General features: G+C 37.6%; 1 protein-coding gene across 2 annotated transcripts in view; it reads right to left on the bottom strand.

The window, feature by feature from the left end:
- fam184ab (family with sequence similarity 184 member Ab) overlaps positions 1–21,490 on the bottom strand; it is a 159,016-nt gene that overhangs the window by 72,676 nt on the left and 64,850 nt on the right. For both annotated transcript variants that reach the window (XM_067417968.1, XM_067417969.1), the window contains exons 6-9: positions 18,886–19,071; positions 8,955–9,077; positions 5,407–5,568; positions 4,826–4,947 (exon numbers count right to left, since the gene is read on the bottom strand). In XM_067417968.1, coding sequence (XP_067274069.1) covers positions 4,826–4,947; positions 5,407–5,568; positions 8,955–9,077; positions 18,886–19,071 — 593 coding nt within the window. The remainder of the gene's footprint in view (positions 1–4,825; positions 4,948–5,406; positions 5,569–8,954; positions 9,078–18,885; positions 19,072–21,490) is intronic.

Genomic DNA, 21,490 nt, shown 5'->3' with positions numbered 1-21,490 from the left:
AAGCCGCCCGAGACCACAGCAATAAGCACTGAGACGTGAACGGATTTTTACAAAACACGCTGATTTATCTGTTCATTTCGAGTGGCAAAAATTTCTAATTGATAATATACTGCAAAGCAGCATTTATTTACTGTGAAGCATCAAGGGTTTTTTGCAAAGTGCTGTATGAATATTTATATTTATTATTTTATTTATTCAGGATGCAGTCCGCATGAACAGTGTTAGTGACACGTTTCTTAAAGGACATTGCAAAAGAGACAAAGCATATCTTAAAAAATGCACAAGAAATATATTTGTATTTTTGCATGGTCTTGTAATGCACTTATTAGAATTGTAATTCACATACTATAACTGCACACATGATCTGCACATTTTTCTATAGTACTTAAAAAAAGTATAAAACACAACTGGCAGTTGATGAGGGTGAGGATGAGGTGTCATGTTATGAGACAGATGAGGTCATAGGGACAATCCGGCAGGGAGAAAGTGAGGGTGATCGAAGATGAAGATGGATATGATAACTTAATATGATGGTTTGATGATGAGTGGTACCCGGTGGGGTCTTCTGCTGCTGCACTCTCAGAAAAAAAGGTACAGTGCTGTCACTGAGGCGGTACCCTAAGGTACAAAAGTGAAAAGGTACATCTTTGTACCTTACTAACCCCTAAATGGTACATATTAGTACTTTAAAAGGTACATATCCGTACTTTAAGAGTGTGTATTAGTACCTTAAAGGTATATTGTAGTGCCTTAAAGGTACATATCAGTAGGGTACTTAGGGTACTGCCCTAGTGATAGAAATGTACCTTTTTTTCTGACAGTGTGTAGCCCATCCGCCTCAAGGTTGTTGTGTTGTGGCTTCACAAATGCTTTGCTGCATACCTCAGTTGTAACGAGTGGTTATTTCAGTCAAGGTTGCTCTTCTATGAGTTTGAATCAGTCGGCCCATTCTCCTCTGACCTCTAGCATCAACAAGACATTTAGTTGCCCACAGGACTGCCGCATACTGGATGTTTTTCCCTTTTCACACCATAAACCCTAAAAAACGGTTATGTGTGAAAATCCCAGTAACTGAGCAGATTGTGAAATACTCAGACTGGCCCGTCTGGCACCAACAACCATGCCACGCTCAAAATTGCTTAAATCACCTTTCTTTCCCATTCAGTTTGGAGTTCAGGAGATTGTCTTGACCAGGACCACACCCCTATATTGTCACTTGCCTGTCCTGTCATGTGGGTTTTGTCATTCTGAGCATGAGCTCATGTAATTGTCTGATCCCTCCCGCCTTGTTATCTGATTAGTGTTGATTTCTCCCACCTGTTCCCTCTTGATTTTCTCCCTTTATAAGCTCCTTGTGTTTGTCAGTCTGAGTCGTATCCTTGTACTGTCTACGTCTTCTGTTCCCCTGTGACTTCTTCATGGTATGTGTTTAGTTCCAGTTTATGTATTTTCTAGTTTACGTTTTCCCCCTCGTGGGTTTTGTTTTGCACTTATGTTTTGTTTGTTGTAAATAAATATTATTATTCTTGCACTTGAGTCCTCACACCAATTCCTTTGTGTGAACGTGACATAAATGCATTGAAGCAACTGCCACGGTTGATTAGATAATTGCATTAATTAGAAACTGAACAGGTGTTCCTAATAATCGTTTAGGTGAGTGTACATCATACATCAAATTATGTATGTATAATGCATCATTTGCCTTTATTTCATTTAGGCTAAAGGCTGCAACATACTCCACAAGAACAGAAAAAAAAGTTCTCGCTCCCAGGGCTGCGAGAACAAAAATGATGTCATGTTGTTCTCGCAGCCCTGGTTTGGGAGTTCTCGCAGCTTGTTCTCGACACATCGTCTGAGCAGAACTTTTTTCTTGCGGGTGTCCGAGAGCTATTGCATGATTGGTCAGACATTTAAAGTAGGCGGGGTTAATGCGGAGAAACGCAGATGTTTGGCACCTGCTTTTCTCGTGAAGTACGGAATGTCCTGTCGAGAACAAACTTTATTCTTGTTCTTACCACTTTTAGAAAATGAACAAATTTCTTGTTTCTTGCAGAGTGTGTCCCAAGCTTAAATAAAGGCAAAGAGCTTAGCGTTAAGGACAAGAGGTTAGACATGTTTCATGCGCTGCATGTTCAACAATTCCAAACAATTCAGAGTAGAGTAGGAAGCAGTTTTTCAGACACCTGGGGTAAATTTTAAATGCAGTTCTGCTTCTAAAAGTATAGCCAAGTCAGAAACAAACACACACAGCAACTGAGCCATCCAGTCATGCGGAGCATTACAAGAGGAGGTGGTGAATTAACCAGCAGTTCTGCTCAGTATGTGGCTTTATAAACTTGATGTACCTTTACGAAGAGTCCATTCGTCTTCATAAATGATCTCAGTGCAAAGCTGTCAGCCCAGCAAACAAAAATGGCATAAACAATTTTGATTTGTTGCACTCGGCACAATCATGCTTGCAATATCCAGACGGCGCTCCCTCAAAGGGGAGGATCCATCTGGAGTGTTATGAACTTCATTGTGCGGTGCAACTGTGAGCATAATCGCACAACGCAAATTCAAGTGTTGATGAAGTCAGTGATTGTTTAAGACTGTGCAAACGCAAGTGTGTCTGTCTGACAGATCGGCCCGGTGAGGAACGAACCCTCTTGCAACTCTGGCAACACAAAGTCTGCTAAACATTTGTCCTTTGACACTTGAATATCTTTTCCTGCATTGTTAAGAGAAATACATGCTTGTAAACATCACACATCGAGGATAACTTCATATTCTCCTGCCTGATAAAACATTCCATCCTTACATATTTTCTTTCCCTTCACAGCTCATAGTTCTTACCTTTTTAACCATTAACAGACAGTTTTCTCCATTATTACAATGTTTAATCCAGTGTAAACATTGTAATTACACTTACATTGTAATTAGTTCATTAACTGATAATGCTGAAATAAAATAATGTATTCATTAAAATAATGCTGAAATAAAATAAAATATAACTATTAGAAAAGCTTAAAAGAAAATTAGAAATATTGCTTTGGCAACTACCGGAAATATTTAGTTTGTACTAAACTGACTAAAAGTGAAATAAAACTAAATCAAAGGTATATACATATTTAAAAAAAACCTTGAACTTAAAATTGACAAAAGTTCATAAAATTAAATGAAAAATGTAATTAAAAAAAGAGAAATTATAAAAATAAAAGATAATTCAATGTATTATGAAAACACAATATATATATAAATAATTGCACTAATTTAACTAAAATTTTACTCAAATACCAAGGAGGTCTAACTGCATAATTCTATCATTACCAATCTGTTAGCATATCATTCCTTGTCAAATGACATTTCTACTGTAAAATTCCTACTGTAAATACCCATTAATACCGTTTTCCATGGACTAGACCTCTTAAAAATCCATTACATAAGTCCTCAGCACCATAAATGATAATAATTAAGATCATTTCTAACTGGAGACTCTAAAATCGATTTAGCTTAGGATGCGTGGAGTCATGGAAGCTCGTAGAAATTCATAACAGGGTTATCTTGGAATACGAGGCTCTCGACCTAGATCCAACATCATCACCAGCACTTATTTTGAGCAATAATGAGCTCTCCAAATAACAAGTTTAAGTCTAAATATCATGCTCCAGGGCACCACAGTACCATCCTGAACAAATGTTGTGGAAAATGAGCTACCGAAGATGAAATCCAATAAATGTCTTGTAGATTTGTCATTAAAGCATGTTGAATGCCTGCTTAGGGCCTATTTAACTTCAGCCTTCTCGGTTAGCTCCTTTTTATCGTTTTCGGGGGATGTCATAGTAGTGAATTAGTAACTTTGCAAAACAATGAGCACACAAGGTAGCCAAAATGTTCTTATTGGCCTTTTTGTTTTAGAACTGCCCAGACTTTTTTCAAGGCACATGATATTAAAGACTGGTTGTAAGCATTGCTGATAATGATTTAGGCAGGCAGTGTTTTCTGAGGCGATGCCAAAACACTTACGGCTGTTGGGAACTTTACAGGGAATATAAGTCATCTATTTGCTTGGCAAAGAATGAGAGTGAGAAGGGCCTTGCTTGATGACAAACCACTAAAACGGATAGCAAATGAAACAAAAAAAATATTCTTACTTTAACCTTGGAAATACCCTTCCACACCTTTTTTATTTCCAAAAAACTAACTAACTAACTAACTAACTAACTAACTAACTAACTAACTAACTAACTAACTAACTAACTAACTAACTAACTAACTAACTAACTAACTAACTAACTAACTAACTAACTAACTAAAATAATTATGGGTAATGTAGTCCTTGATGGAGTGACAGTCCGGGGTGTAATGCCATCAAGGACTACATTACCCATAATCCTTTGCCAAGACACAGGTGTAAACAATGAGTAATGATGAGTCTGGGAACTCTCACTGGTGAATCGTGACAATTATTATAGTAAAATAACAACATTATTTATATTATTAATTACGTTTTTATTTGTGTGGTTTTTTTTAACCTTGCTCTAATGTTAAGGTGTACTTCATTGTCCCAAAAGGGAAATTTGTCAAACAAACAAACAGACAGACAGACAGAGAGACAAACAAAAAACAAACACACACAGACAGACAGATATGGATGAATGGATTTAATCTACTATTATGTTAGAGAAAGAAGCCTTTTGTATGGAGTTTTTTGACCGTAAGTCTTTTAAGGGACAGGTTTGTCCACGTATATCCACGATGACCCTTATTCGATGTGAGAAGTAAATATTTCTGAAGGCACGCTTCCAAGATCTCGCGCTCATGCAGTGGAAACATGTGCTCTTACCTGAGTGTCTCGGTCCACTTCAGCTCAAGCTCCAGGGCCATCTTATCCATTTTGAGCTTCTCTTCCTCTTTGGTGGAGATGAGTTTGGCATCATGCTGTTGTTTCTGAGTCTCCATCTCTCCCTGAGGAAAAGATCAAGAGCGAACATTAGCCCTGATGAGCCATTAAGCACATGACCTGTAATTTTGAGTTCTAATGGCGGCACTCAGGACGAGAGGGAGGGCCCTTCTTCACAGCTATCAATCATACTGGAGATGGAAATCCTTTTTCATTTCTCAACTCACTCATTTCTCTTCTCACACACACACACACACATGTCTGATTCATTATGCATGCATGGTCATTCTGAGAACCTGTGATTCAGGTCAAGGACACAGGAAGAGGAACCATGAAGAGGCCTCTCTAATGAAGTGTCACAAAAATGCAGGTGGTTGTACTTCAACAGGGCATTTATTACACACCTCAAAATTATGAACTTGTTGCAGGTGTTTTTAGAAGCTATTCATGGAAACTGAGGGCAAAAGCAGTACCCAGAGTTTTTTTTTTTTTTTTTTTAAGAGTAATTGCTTATGCTAATAGACCTGAAGGGCTGTTAGGAGGTTGCTGGTCTCTCTGAGTCTGGCCCGCGTGGCATCCAGCTCTTCTAGAAGCTTCTTCTGGGCGTCCTTCAGATTAGAGATGTGTCCCTCAGCAGAACCCAGTCCATGCTCTCCCTGCTTCACCAGCTCTTGGAGATGACTCACCTGAGGAACAGTAAAAGTTACTTACTTTTGAGCTTGTTCTTTGTTGGCTTACTGTAAGAATGAGGCAAAATGCTATATACTGAGTACAATATTAAAAATAAATAATAATAACAATAATAATATAATATTAAATGCATTTTTTGCACAATTGTAACAAATGATTAACTCTAATAAACAAAATGCTTAAAGGTCCACTGAAATCAAAATTTAAGTTTTTTAGCTTTTAGTATGACTGTGTTAGCCTTAAAGTTATGAATAAGCTGGTATGTTCCAAAACTATGACAAAATTTGCATTTAGGAGATATAAGCATTAAAAATTTACAGTCTCCCACTTCCGTTAAAACGAATCTCAGATTTTGGTGACATCATCGCAGACTTCACTTTCTCGTCAAATCTTCTGTCCAATCAAAATGCTCTCTAGAATCTAAAGCCCGCCCCCTACACTGCTGAAGCTGTGGCTGAAATCGGTAAGTTGTTAACACGCATTTACAAATTTCTACATGGTGAAAGGCACATAGCACACTATATATGTGATAGGAAACAATTCAGTGTAAATATGCTTTCATTTGAGGCGAATAAAGTCTGTTTTCACGTTAGTTTCACACACCGCAGCAGCGCACACACCCCAACGGTTCTGGTCTAAATTTAGACTACGGACACGAGAGCGCAGCGCGGATCATATGCGCAAGTCGGCGCAGACAACAAACATATTGACCCATGGAGGAGATTATGATGGTAAACGATTAGAGGAAACTGGCTTTACCAAACAGAGAAAGGTCCGCTCTTGCGCTCTAGTCAAACTGTATATTAACGAAACGCTATTGGCTGTTTCAAAAAAGGGGAGGAGCTGCTAACAGCTGGAGCCGTTTCAGGGGAAATTACCTTAACACATTGAATAATGCGGCCCGTTTCAAGGCACTTCAGTGGACCTTTAAAAATAAATAACTGTACATTTCATACCCTTGTGAGCAACATAACCAGCTACTAAAAACAGCTTAAACCAACTATTTAACATCTTAGTGGGTCTGTTGACTGGTTTTGGAGGGGTTTGGGGTACTTTTCACTCCACTAAAACAGCTGAAAACCCCCCTAGGACCAGCAAATCAGCAGGATAACTTCTAAAAACAGCATCCTAACCCAAATGTAACACTTAAAAGTCTCTCAGTACTATCTCAATCAAATTAAGATTCTGAAGTTAGCATGTTTCTAAGTCAACAACTCAATGCTTTAATGCACATACAAATACTGTACACAACACATAAATAATGAATGATACACTGCTTTTTAAGACTCAGTTCAACAGCCTTCAAGTGGGAAGCAAGGCTAAATACGTAGCATATGTGGATAATGGGTTTCTAGATGGTGCAAGAAGCTGGTTTGTAGATGGATCTTTGACCAGCAACAAATCAGCTACCAGTTGGTCATTACCAGCTTACAGTGGTCAGGCTGGAGCTAAAGACCAGCTTAGATAAGCTAGAAACCACAGCTACCATATTTCAAAACACAGATACCATCTCAAGATGGATCTTCCTGCAAGTTCAGAGTTTCATGTGCTTATCACGCATGACTCAAAAAGTAAATTAAACATCGCTAAATTGAATGATAGGGTAATAATCAGTGACGCTGCTCCTTTTCAGGGGTCTCCTTGGCCCATTTGCAGCTGTGGTTAAGTATATGGGACCCAGCCAGATTTGCGTACCAGAAGCCCATTAAAACACATCGAGACTAATGAGATGATAAACACATGACACTGAAATTGATCACCTCCTTCCTCTACTTCCATGCCTTCCTTTCTACCTGCTAAATCACTTTCACAGAGACAGCATAGGGGTTTAAAAAGAATGGACAACACTAAGCAATGCAGCAGTGTGCTGCAGTTTAAACAGCAAGAGTTCCTAACAGTGACTACATGGATTTACATGCATCTTCATAATGCATTTATAACGAGGTTTAGGCAATATTGTGATTAAACTAATTGCAAGGGTTCCACAAGTAGTGGGCACAGGTACATTTGAGTGAACGAGACGGAGGAAAGTTAGTGAGGGATGAGCTTAAAAACTGAACCTAAAGGTGCAGTATGTAATAATGACAGCTTGCAACTGAAATGTAACCTAGAAATCTAGACACACCCTAGCGGCAGCAAATCTCTTTTGCAGCGTGTGTTGTCTAGCAACTCTCCATAGACTTGTGAGCTGGAAAAACCAAACTCAGGTCAGGCCAATCACATCGTGTATAGAGTCGGTGGGTGGGCTTAATATAATGACGGCAGAGTTGCAGAGTTTTAGTGTGCAACTTATAAACATAGAAGCCGGAGAATGGCAGTTATTTTAATCAGCTTTGACTGCGACTCTGGAAGACTTGGAGTTAAGCTTTTTTATGAGAAAGGAACAAAGAACGGCACTTAAGTCATTCTTAAGAAGGGAAGATGTGTTCAGAGTTTTGCCGACCAGATACGGCAAAAGTTTAATTATCAACTAGCTCCGCTTCACCTTCGTTGCTCTGGTTGGTTGTAGCGCTATCCAATTGTGTGCAGAGGGAGTTTGAAAGACAACCGTTTATCGGATTGAGCCCTGTCTATGGTGAGTTTCCAGACCAAACATCTTGATGTGGGTCTGGCTTGTCAGGCTAGCTGAAATGAGTACTGTACCCCAAATTAAAAATACTGGAGAAAGTTAGATCTCCCATTCCCTCCTACTCAGACTGGACGCTCCAGATGGAGGACACGCAACAGAAACAATGTATCGTGCTACAACACACAAAATCAATTGTACAAATTAAAAACAAGTGGTAACTTGTTTATAGTAATGCATTGTCTACTGGTTTATTTAGCTACTTTTAAGCACACCACATTAAGTATACCACTTAGTTCTGTAAGGCTTTAAATATTATAGTGCAGATAAACACCTGGCCACTCTTGTGTGTTTGCTACTGTCCCAATTAAAAACTGTAGAAGCAAAACAGCAACAACTAATAAAATTGATAACGGGCGTTTTAGATTTATAGTGTGCGAATAATCAAGCACTTAAAATAGTTAATCGTATTGGCGGCGCCGAGGGACCCCCAAAATAAATTCTACATAGGGCCCCACAAAGGCTTGGGTCAGCCCTCGGTTTTGGATACCACTACAAATGGCTTTTCCTTCAAATAGCGCCTAATTTAAGAGTATGGGGGGTGGGTGGCGGTGATGTTTCCTCTAACAGGCAATCCGGGGAGTCCAAAGCAAAAACAAACATATCTCATATTAAGTCCTCAATCTTATTATTGAAAATAATCAGGTTATTGGTGCATATACAAACATAGTCAATAAATGGTGTTTTATTTGTTATAAAAGACGTAAATGAAGGTTTCAGCACACACGTTAATGTTCACACATTACTACACATTACCTCATTGTTGGCCATGTTGAGTTTGGCACTGAGCTCCTCTCGTATATTGTCCAGTTCCTCTCGCAAAAGGCTCTTTTCTTGCTCTAGAGAGTTGCGTTCCTTCTCGAACTGATCCTCCATCTCCTATAAGTCCAACAGAACATGCCGATTATAAATGACAACCGCTTACAAACATGTGTGAAACAATTTATGTTACTGAAGATCAGACAACCATGTGTTGACATTGTGTTAATCTATTACTCCACCTTTTGAAGTTATACATTCTGTCATTTACTCATGTCGATGCAAATCCATGCGAAGAAAGAAACTCGTATTTGACACAACATGAGGGTGAGTATATAAAGTCAGAAGTTTCATTACTGGTTGAACTATTTCTTTAATCATGATAAAATTATTTTTTAGGCTGTGACATTTTGAAGACATCACCGTCTGGAAACTTAATTTCACACATGTCAGGGAAGTGCCTTCGGAAATCCATTTAATATCTGTCTCAGGAAGTATGAAAAAATAAGATGACAAGATTTGCAATGCAAAAACAAAGCGTGAGAAGAAATGAATAACTATATATTATTCATAATAAGATTCTTCAGCTTTCTAGATCCCTCCTGGAAAATAATGCAGAAACTAATCATAGCCATCTTGTGACATTTACAGAATGAAATGCAATATTTGATTGTGTCCTGCCACCACAGTCAGAGGATACAATAGATCTTATTATAACGCTTTCAATGTAGTATTGAATTAATATTCCTCGCATATTTTGGTTATGCTCTAAGAATTAAAATTCTGTAATTAAATCAGCCTGAGCCTTTTAAATGTACAGACTTCATTAAATTTTGTTTCCTAGACCTTTAAAATTAAAATTAGAATCTCCCATTGACCTGGACTGATAGAATGTAGTAGTACATTCTTTATGGCAAAAAGATGGCAAAAAGATGCATGAAATTAATTCAATGTACATTAGATGTTTTGTTTTATTATATTTATGCTCATTAAGGCTGCATTTATTTGTTATTTTACTTTTACTAAAAAAAATTAGTATTATTTTATTAAACTGTTTTATATTTTTATATATTTTAAAATGTGATTAATTCCTATAATGAAAACTTTTGAATAGGATGTCATTTTTTAAAATTATTTTGTTTAAATATCTTTTTTTTCCCATTAAGTACTCCCCTTCAGATGCGGCAGAAGATAATTACATTTCCCGGAAGACAAATTAAGTACAATTTACCTTGATCTTCAAATTCAATAAGTTTTTATTGTGCTTACTTAATGCATTGTGTTTCCTTCTGGAGCACCCGTGAATGTGTGAACCTTTTTTTTATAGTTGTGTTTGAGTCTCTAAATTGTCCTCAGTGTGAAAAGATGAATCTCAAAATCATACAGTCACTGCTGGAGAGGGTTCAAATATGAAAAAGATGCTGAAGAAATGAAGAATGTGCAGGACCTGGATGATTTTTCTGAAGAACATCAGGCAGTTTAACTGCTCAGGACAAACAAGAGACTCATATACAATCAATCATCACAAAACGAAAAAACAGCCCTGGATCATCCAGGGAACGACACAGTACTGATAATCAATGGAATAATGAATATTTAATCCTCAAAGTTGTATGTGTGAGTTTGACATGGGCCAAATTGTGATGGATAGACAAGCATCTCCAAAACTGCAGCTCTTGTGGGGTGTTCCCAGTCTGCAGTAGTTAGTATCTATCAAAAGTGGTCGGCCAAGGCTCATTGATGCACATGGTGAGGGAAGGCTGGCCAGTGTGGTCCGATTAAACAGGTAATAGAAGGTGAAGGTGAATGGGGCTGCATAGCCAGTCATGGTGTTCATGGTTACCTAGGGAACACAGGGCACCAGGATGCACTATGGGAAGAAGGCAAGCCGGCAGAGACAGTGTAATGCTTTAGGCATTGTTCTGCTGGGAAACCTTGGGTCTTGCCATCCATGTGGATGTTACTTTGACACATACCTACCCAAGTATTGTTGGAGACCATGTACACCCTTTATTGGAAACGGTATTCCCTGGTGCCTGTGGCCTCTTTTAGCAGGATAATGCACCCTGCCACAAAGCAAAAATGGTCCAGTAATGGTTTGAGGAACATAACAACGAGTTTGAGGTGTTGACTTGGCCTCCAAATTCCTCAGATCTCAATCCAGCCAAGCATCTGTGGAATGTGCTGAACAAACAAGTCCGATCCATGAAGGCCCCACCTCACAACTTACAGGATTTAAAGGATCTGTTGCTTACATTTTGGTGCCAGATACCACAGCACACCTTCAGGGGTCTAGTGGAGCAAATGCATTGACGGGTCAGGGTTGTTTTGGCAGCAAAAGAGGGTTCAACACAATATTAGGTCACAATGTTATGCCTGATCGGTGTACATGTCAAGGCTAATGTCAAATTAAACTCTAAAACTCTCAACTCTGTTAACTTTCTGAAAAACTCACAATTATAGCCAAACATATATTACAAGAAGTAAGTTATTGACATGAAAGAGAAAAGCAATAAATGTTGACAAATTAAAGATAACAGAGATTAGATGATCTCTCCCACTTATCTCAAAGAGCAATGGAGAGCTCCTTGCACATGCTGATTAAAGTGAAGTCTACAACAAATCAAACCCACGTCACTTCATTTCTGTGTATATTCATATACACATCACCTACAAGAATAGGTAGTGAAAATCCTGCGCATATGTGGGCTTGTGGGCCGTGAGGAGAAAGAGATCTTAAGTATGCCTGTTTAAAAAATTGATGGTTAGCACAGACGGGCAAATGGGCTGAGCGCTCAGTATAGCTGGCAGGTGTGCATAATTCACTCCATCCTCAATTCAAGGCACACAAAAATGCAAATGGAACCTCTTGAGTGTCCTGGCTGTGCCTCAGTGACAAGACGTGTGTCACGATGGTAAAAATGGATCCATGTCAAATTAAGTAGAATCCAGTTGTGATCTCCCTCACCAGAAAATATTAAATACAATCGCACATATGTGACTCTATTTTGTGGAGGTTTCCAAAAAAAAAAAAAAAAGAGGTTCTTCTAATGCCACAAGGTCTGTCATTAGAGTAGTGAGTCACCAAACTCACTATGGACACACTAGAAACCGAATGTGCTCTGGAAAAGAAAGATAAAGAAAGAGAACGAGAACGAGAGAGTGGAAGGGCCCTAGGCTTCTTTTAATATAGGACGTCAGCGCGGTCGTCATGCTGTTTCTGTACAAGGCTGTGAGTCAGCGGCACACTCTAACAGGAGGCCACTCTCATTGATTATTCATCTGCGCCTCAATTTTTCAAACTACATTTCCATTTCTGAGAGTAACGAGCGCTAAGGCGTCGGTGTGATAAGCCCAAAGCAGCCATGCTGTAATGTGATTAACCGTTTGCTGCTGCGGCATCACTGGCGATGTCCACCGGCACAAAGGTTTGCTGAAGGGTTTGACAGCAGGTGATAAAGGCGGAGCAGGCCGGCTTTGGGCAGGCGTAATCTCTGTAAGCATGAAGGGAACTTTTCAGAAAGTATGGGAAATGAAAAACCATTGAGCATTTAGAAACTATATGCATTATTAGGTTACCACACTGCTTGCACTTGCATGATAGTGTCAGCATCCAGATTGAAAAGGTTAATAGTACCTGGAGAAAGGTAGAAGTTAGCATTTCTACTTATGCTCAGGTGGCGCTGGACTCTTCAGAAGTACATGATTGTTCACTGGTCCAAATTATACAGTATATCTTAATTCATATCCAAATTCTTATGGGTCAATGGCATGTCGTGCATATTTAAGTGCATTATTTCCTTTCAAAATAATTTGATACATTAATGACGCATCACTTTATTTAGTTTGAATTCGTTTTAGTACATTTAAATAATACATATTATGGTAACACTTTTGTAACGTAACTGCTCCGAGACAGAAGGTAGGATCCAAACGCAGCTTTTATTTAAATCCACACTTGTAGTCAACAAACAGGCAAGAGGTCATAACAGGTAGGCAGTCCAATCAAGCAAACAAAACCAGGGACAGAGGCAAAAGGGTAATCCAGGAAACAGACAAGAAATCCAACAAACCAAGAAACATGAAACCAGGGAAATGCTCAGAAATGCAGTATACAAAAAAACAAGACGTTGCAATAAATTAAAGAGATTACCAGGTTTATATGGTGAGGAAACCAGGATAATGAGACACAGGTGTAAACAGTAAGTGCTATTGAGTCCAGACAAAGGATTATGGGTAATGTAGTTTGTGATGGAGTGACAGTCTGGGGTGGAGTGCTCTCCGTGGTGGTGATCATGGGCACTCACACTGGTAAATTGTGACAACTTTAATATAACTTTAATAATTTCATATTCACTATTAACAATGACTTTTTCCTCAATAAACTCCTAATTTACTGCTTATTAATCGTAAGTAAGGTAGTTACTGTAGCATTTAAGTTTAGGTATTGAGTAGGATTAAGGGATGTAGAATAAGGTCATGCAGAATAAGGCATTAATATGTGCTTTATAAGTACTAATAAACAGCCAATATCCTAGTTATATGCATGCGAATAAGCAACTAGTTAATAGTCACCAACTGAACACTAAAATATGGTGTTACCCATATTATTAATTAAACCCCCAAAATGTCAGTTGGTGCAACTATCTGAACAAATGAACAGACTGAAAACTATTTAAAATGGTGTCTTAATAATACAAAATTAAAAACGAAATACTATGGCATCATTTTAGGTTTGAAACCTTTCATAAAAGCAAAAATATAATATATATATATATATATATATATATATATATATATATATATATATATATATATATATATATATATATATATATATATATATAATATCTGTTTTAAAGTTGTTGAGATAATTAAAAAAAGTTGGTCCAGCAATTTGTATATTCTCAAATGTCAGGTATATACTGTATTATTATAAAATATATAATATGTACAGCATTTTATTATCCACACATACACAGCCATTTAAAATGGGATATGATTTGGGGTCAGTAAGATTTTTAAAAAAATTTAAGAAAGTAATAATTTTATTCAAAAGTCTCAAGAAGGAAGTTTACATAATGCTTGTATTACAAATAAATGCTGTTTTATTTCTATTCATCAAATGATCCTTAAAAACGGTACACAAAAAAGCAGCACAACATTGATAATAAGAAGAAATGTTTCTTGAGCTATTAGAATGATTTCTGAAGGATCATGTAACTGAAGACTGGAGTAATGATGCTTTGACATCACAGGAATAAATTACATTTGAAAATATATTAACATAAATAGCAATATTATTTCAAAATGTTACTGTTTTTACTCTATTTTCTGTCAAATAAATTCAGCCTTGGTTAACATAAGAAACGTTTTTCATTAAAACAATAAGAACAAATAGTCACACTTAGGTTTGAAATAATAATAGTTTAGGGTACAGTTCACACTATTAACTAGCCATTAACTGTGACTTGTGCTGCAATAAACTCCTAAAAAATTATTACTGATTAATTAAGTTAAGTTTAGGTATTGAGTAGGATTAAGGGAAGTAGAATATGGTCATTCAGATTAAGGCATTAATATGTGCTTTATGAATTCTAATAAACAGCCAATATCCTAGCAATATGCATGCGAATAAGTAACTTAACAGTAAGAATTGGACCCTAAACTACAGTGTTACTGAGCAAACATTAAAACCATTAGTCAACATCGTTGTTCGACTTCGGCTTCAGAGAGCTGAAGATGAATGCACACCCTGGGACGATCTCTGAACTGGAAAGAGTAATAACTCACTGCTGCTCTACTATGTTCAGCTAACAATCTGGTGTGCATGATTTATAATTACACAAAGATTAAGTAGTTGTGAACTGTTTGGATGTGGACGTGCTGGCCTGCTGGCAGCTGCCTATTTTGAGGGAGGGTGACAGATTGCGCTCTGACTGAGTCAATTCCGTGCAGCTTTGTGTGCTTTCATTTCATATGCTATCAGCTAGTCAAATCAAAACAGACGGTTTAGTCATTACATTTGCTATTTACGAACCTGTCTCCATCGATGAGTGAAATAACAGTTATTCCTTTCCTTGCTGGATCAATAAAGATCAAGTTTGTCCTGTCTGGGACACTTTGAGCAGGGTGGAGAGGGTGAGATGGAGGCACGACGGACGTGAGTGTGTGAGAAATGAATTTGGACTGTTGTGCCTAATGAAGCAAGGAAGCCAAGCTGGGTAACTGCACTCTTCCTTTCTACCAAACCTCCTGGAGCTGAAGCACCTGCGCTTTCCCTTTCTGTTTCTCTACTGGATTTGTTTTTTTCACTCACACATACTAAAAGAAAAAGCTTATGATAAGTTGCCGACCTACATATCGCCAAGCCTTGTATATAGTGGTCAAAATGTGGCATTTTTTTTATATATCAGTATCAGCCAATATACACTATATTGCCAAAAGTGCTGGGACGTCTGCCTTTACATGTGCATGAACTTTAATGACATCACATTCTTCATCTGAAGGTTTAAATATGGAGCTGAACCACCCTTTGCAGCTATAACAGCTCCAACTCTTTCCAAAAGGCTTTCCACAAGGTTTGGGAGAGTTTATGGGACTTTTTGACCAGTATTCTATAGATGCACATTCGAGAAGGCCTGGCTTGCAGTCTCCACTTTAATTCATCCCAAAGGGGTTCTATCGGGTTGCGGTCAGGAACCGGTTGTTGTGCAGGCTAGTCAAGTTCCTCCGCACTAAACTCGCACTGATGCACACTAATGTTGGAACAGGAAGGGGCCATTCCCAAACTGTTCCCACAAAGTTAGGAGCATAAAATTGTCCAAAATGTCTTGATATGCTGAAGCATTAAGAGTTCCTTTCACTGGAACTAAGGGGCCAAGTCCAACCCCTTAAAAACAACTCCACACCATAATCCATCCTCAACCAAACTTTACACTTGACACGATGTAGTCAGGGAAGTACCGTTCTCCTGGCAACCGGCAAACCCAGACTCGTCCAACGGAATGCCAGACAGAGAAGCGTAATTGGTCACTCGTCTCCAGAGAAAACGTCTCCAATACTTACCATAAACGGTACCATACTTGAATTCACTGAGCTCCTGAGAGCAACCCATTCTTTCATAAATGTTTGTAGAAGCGACTACATGCCTAGGTGTTTGATTTTATACACTTGTGGCCACGGGAATGATTGGAACACCTGACTTCAGTGATTTGGAGGGGTGTCCCAATACTTTTGGCAATATAGTGTATGTGTATTTATCGGTTTGTGGCCAATATGTTGGAAGTGGGACTGATGTGATGTCTTCATTAGTTTCTGTCTCTGTTTAAAAGTCCTATCTAGTTCGAACATTAAACTAAGAAAGCAAATGGTATACAAAAAAGTATTATAACGTTTGCTTTTCTATTATTACTATAGGCTAATAAAAAGTATATACTAATAAACTAGTGCGCAAAACTTAGCATATTACTGAGTGCACTATTGTGACAAGTGTATTCCTTTTTATACATATTTTTTTAACCATTTCTTTATTTGGGAAAAATACTTTAATAGGAATACAGAATCAAGAAGTTGACATCTGATGTATGTCTGTTTGTTTTACAGAGGTACTTTTTAAATAATTTTCAAATAATTTATTTCTAAATTATTTATTATTAACTAAAATAAATGGCAATATGGGTCGACCACTAGTTATGAATAAAAACTAAATGTATTTAACAGCCTGTTTCTATCTGAGAACTTTGTTCCACAAACTACATTTATTCTCTAGTTCTTATAGAGAATTTAAACTCATCTGGTGCTTTCAGAGGCATCATGCACCTGTTTTTTTATTTGAAGTGGCAGTTCTGGATCACTTAATGCCCTAGGCAAGATAAGACACGACCTAAAATAATCTTTTATTTTTAACAACTTATTTATTTAGGTGTAAGATATGTTACGGTGAATTCACACTGGCACAAAAAAATCCCAGCTCGGAATTTTTTGTACACGTGTAACCGATCCTACCAACCGACTGTGAGCAGGATTCAAGCTGTGGTCTCAGGCGTGGGATGCGAGCGTGCTAACAACAACAAGGAGACTAAACACCGGAGTCTCTAGTGCACCTCTTGAAATGACGTGAGGTTTACACACACAGCTCTTACTGACCTACGTTACACTCACCCTCCCTAAATCTCATTCCCATCCAGATTACGACACCAAATGTAACCGGTCATACTCCTACTCTACTCCACTTCGAATGGGATTTGAACTGGGGTTTCTGGCGTGGGAGGTGGACACTCTAACAAGGAGACTAAAGACCACATAGTTAGGAATAGGATACTAAAATAAAACTTTTAAAAGGAAGGAAAATTCACTTCCCTATTTTACGCCCAATCAAACTCATAAACATTTCACTGCAAATGTGTTTACAAAATGGAAAAAAATATAATAAATAAATATGTAAATAAAATAAAATAAAAAAATAATGAAAGTTTATCCAGTGTTATTTCAGTATTATTTATAGTATTTTAGAATGTATTAACATTTTTTCATTATTGTCATATTTTCTGATTTCATTTTGTATTTTTTTTATATTTCTATGTAGCTTCAATTTATTTAAATTTTAGTACATCAACATAAACCAATGCTAGCATTTCTAATTGTATCTAACATTTCTAATTTCACAAAATGTCCCCACAAAGATGGCAATATCCGAAATCCTTGTCCTTGTGGGGACATTTTTAGGTCCCCATGAGGAAAACATCTTATAAATCACACAGAAGGAGTTTTTTTTGAGAAAGTAAAAATGCAGAATGTTTCCTGTGATGGGTAGGTTTAGGGGCAGGGGCAGTGTAGGGGGATAGGATGTACAGTTTGTACAGTATGAAATCCATTACGCCTATGGAAAGTCCCCATTAAAACATGGAAACACGACGTGTGAGTGTGTGTGTGTGTGTGTGTGTGTGTGTGTGTGTGTGTGTGTGTGTGTGTGTGTGTATATATATATATATATATGAGGTGAGCATAGATTTTTATAGAGAAATAACTGTTCATATTCGGACATACGGCAGCACTCTCATGCATGAACAGTTTACAAAGAGAGACCGTTTTGCCAACGTTTTTCTTTTATCATCGCTGTTGTAATGTATCACTGAGAAGCCAGCATGTGTATCCATCGACAGAAACATACATAAAGCATTATTTTCAAGTTATAACCCATATTTAATATGGGTCATCAGAGGATCCGCGGTGCAAGTGCGTCCCGGCACCTTTTACACGGCACCCCTGCTCTCGTCAGACGGCACCGCAGGATGCCGTGGCACCCCGGTTGGGAAACGCTGGTATAGACCCAGCTCCCAGCCCAACTTTGAGAATAGATTAACGGCATTATTTTTTTTAATCGCCCGATAAGTGTCTCATGTTAACGCAGCACGTTAACACTGATAACGGCCCACCACTAATATATATATATATATATATATAGCTTTATTCAGCTGAAAACTATTTTTAATAGTACTTGCTTTAGTTTTAGTTAACAATAACTAGCCACACTAAAAAATATAAAACTAATGAACAAACTACCTAAAATATCTGTATTTTGGTTCAACTTTCATTTATCTTTGTACCTAATTATTATCTCAGCAGACAGACTGGATCATCGTGGGCATTGAAATAAATATTAATAAATCAGTTTTTGTCAAAAATAAATCTGGTTTGTCAAATTATTCTGTTCTCCAATTGTTCTCCCTGATCTTCCACTTACGCTCAAATACTTCCTGTTCTTTCGCAAGGTGACACCTCCTGACTGATGCTAGACAGCGAGTTACATCTTCAGTCTGAACCTAATGTCTAAAGTGCAGTCATGCTGATATCTCAACAGGACAGCTCTTTTTTTTTTTTAAGTTGTAAGCTGACAGCGAAGGGTGTTGTGGCAGAGTTCACTCACAGACAGGAGGCGGTTCTTCTCTTTCTCAGAGATGCTCTGAGTGTTCTCCAGAGCGGCCCGGTGCTTCCTGGAGAGCTCCTCCACCGCTCGACTGTGGGCATCCTTAAAGTGAGCGGTGTCTTCTTCATATTTGGCACGCAAGTTGATGAGTTCCTTCTCATAGATCTGCTTTTCCTCTCGAAGTGACTGTTGAGAAAAATGAAAACACAAATGTTTTTAAAAGATGGTCTGATGCTAATATAAAAATACAGTGGGTTTTCATATATATATGAAAAAAGTTAAGAGACCCATTAACATGGATTTCTCAATGTTAAGTGGTCTCTTCATTTTTTCCAGAGCTGTATAAATATAAACAAATATATAAATATTTATTATGTTGTATATTATAGTACTGTATGTATGTATATTAGACATGTATATTAGGCATTTATTTAATCAAATATACAGTACCGGAACTGTATTTAAATAGGGAAAATGTGGAGGTGTTTGGTCTCTTGTAACTTGATCTCTGTTTGGTTCCATAGTGAATGAACTGGGCTTAGTGGGCTAAGCTTAATGCTATCAGATCGTCACCGCGCGTCAGAGAGATTAAGTGCACGCACTGAGACTAGAGAGGTATTTATCAACTCGTTTTAGTTAAGGGAATAGCATAGTTTAATATGAAAAAGCAGCGAAGTATACCTTTAATAAATGGTCTTTTTGGACTGCGAAGGAAGCTTTGAGTTAGGAAATGTTAATTCCTCTAGAAATTACATTTAATATCCCTGACATTAAATAAACACTTATATGTGATAAAAAATGAAGCTATTGCCCTTTTAATATTCACATGAATAAACAGGACACAAAGCGAAAGTGAGTCTGTTGAAGTTTGAGTATGGTTTATGAAAAGGGCACAAACTGATATCAATAAGAGACACTGCCTCTTGCTCAGAAATCCAATCTAAAAGTATAACAGTGAAACCCGAAACACACCTTCAAAGCCCACCCTGACACTGTGAAGCAACTGCCCGCAAGTAAATAAACTTCCTATTATAAGACCAGCAGAAGTGTCAGCAATGTGAATCTCTCCACAATGCTTTCCCGCTCTATTTAGCGAGTGTTGTCATAGTAACACCTAACTCAAGGCTGTGCTGCTAACAAACTGTGATGTGGGCGACAGAAAGAAACGGAGAGAAAGATTGATGAGACCTTTTAAAAAGAGAATAATTCTGAAATTCAAGCAAACAGCAGCAGTCCAAAAAGACAGCCAATAATAACATGATACTTCATATATTCTATATAGGAGTATTTTTTTGCAAATTTGACTAGTTGGTCTTAGGGAAGCGCTGAAATTAGGCTGGTTTCACCTGACCCTGTTCTGACGTGCTTAAGGATATTGTTCACACAATCCCATGTTTCCAAAGCAACTAGAATGAACACAATGGAGAGAAAGAAGGGACGGGAGTCTAAATAAAAAAATAAATAAATGAATTGCATATAACATTTCTATCCATTTGGATTACAGAATTTGAACATTAACCTTAAATATAACTCCGGTGAAAAATGACCCTAGGGCTAATTAACAGATGGTTACCGAGTAGATCGTTCTCTGAGATGAGTTTTATCTCTAAAAACAGATTAGCTTATAACGCTTGTCTATGGGGCAAAGGGTAAGTTATATTAAATCGCTAGTTAATACCACTGACAAGGCTCAAAATAGCCTCATACTAACACGGTAGCATAATGAGGGTCCCTACATGCAAACCGAAGCATTGAGAACTTTGTAAGTGTACAAACAGTTTAATAAGAAGATACTTTATAAAGATAGTGCATTACACGTATACAGACAGCATCCATCTTGGAAAACAGTCTCGACGAGTCGAGCCACGAACGCTGTGCTAAGTGAGCTGGTCAATATCAATTAAGTTATGAATTAATTTATACATAGGGCTAAATGAAACCGGTAAGAAACTAAAACCATTTTCGCTCACATGGTCAGTCTAATGATTGTCTACTGTAAATAAAATGTCAGCTTGGAATAATAAGAATAAACATTTTATTTAATAACAGGATATTAAATCTCCCGTTTAAAAATATAGGAATCTAGGGTATCATTTTAAAAATGTGGAAATTTTAAGTTAACTTTTACTTACTTGAGGTAAACACAATGCTGCTAATTTAACGTTAACTACTGCCATAATAACGGCCCATTTCAAATGTTTAACGTTACATGTTCTTCTTCTCTTTCTCTTTTAAGTGGTAATAAAAGATTACCAGCATTTCGGTAATAAAAGAGTAGGCTAAAATCAACGATACAGTGCTCCGGTCAAAAAGGATATGAACTTTGAAACAATTATTATAATTTTTTTTTACTCAGAGATGTGGATTCAGATGCCAATTAAATGAACACATTTCCATGGTATTCATCTAAAAACAGTAGGTAATTCAGCCGGGGAGGTGGGAGAAAAACACTGACATTCTGGATTCAGATGGCAATAGAATCACAGACTAGCCCCTGTAAATGATGAAAATACCTTACAGCCCCACAAGAAACAATTACCGTTCGAATAGAGCTCAAGAAAAATCTAAAATGATGTCTTAATAATAAATAATTGTAATCAATACT

Source organism: Pseudorasbora parva, chromosome 15 (genome assembly GCF_024679245.1).
Source record: "Pseudorasbora parva isolate DD20220531a chromosome 15, ASM2467924v1, whole genome shotgun sequence".
Taxonomy (NCBI): Eukaryota; Metazoa; Chordata; class Actinopteri; order Cypriniformes; family Gobionidae; genus Pseudorasbora; species Pseudorasbora parva.
Note: the sequence above shows the minus strand (reverse complement) of the source record. Positions and strands in the feature narration are given on the sequence as shown.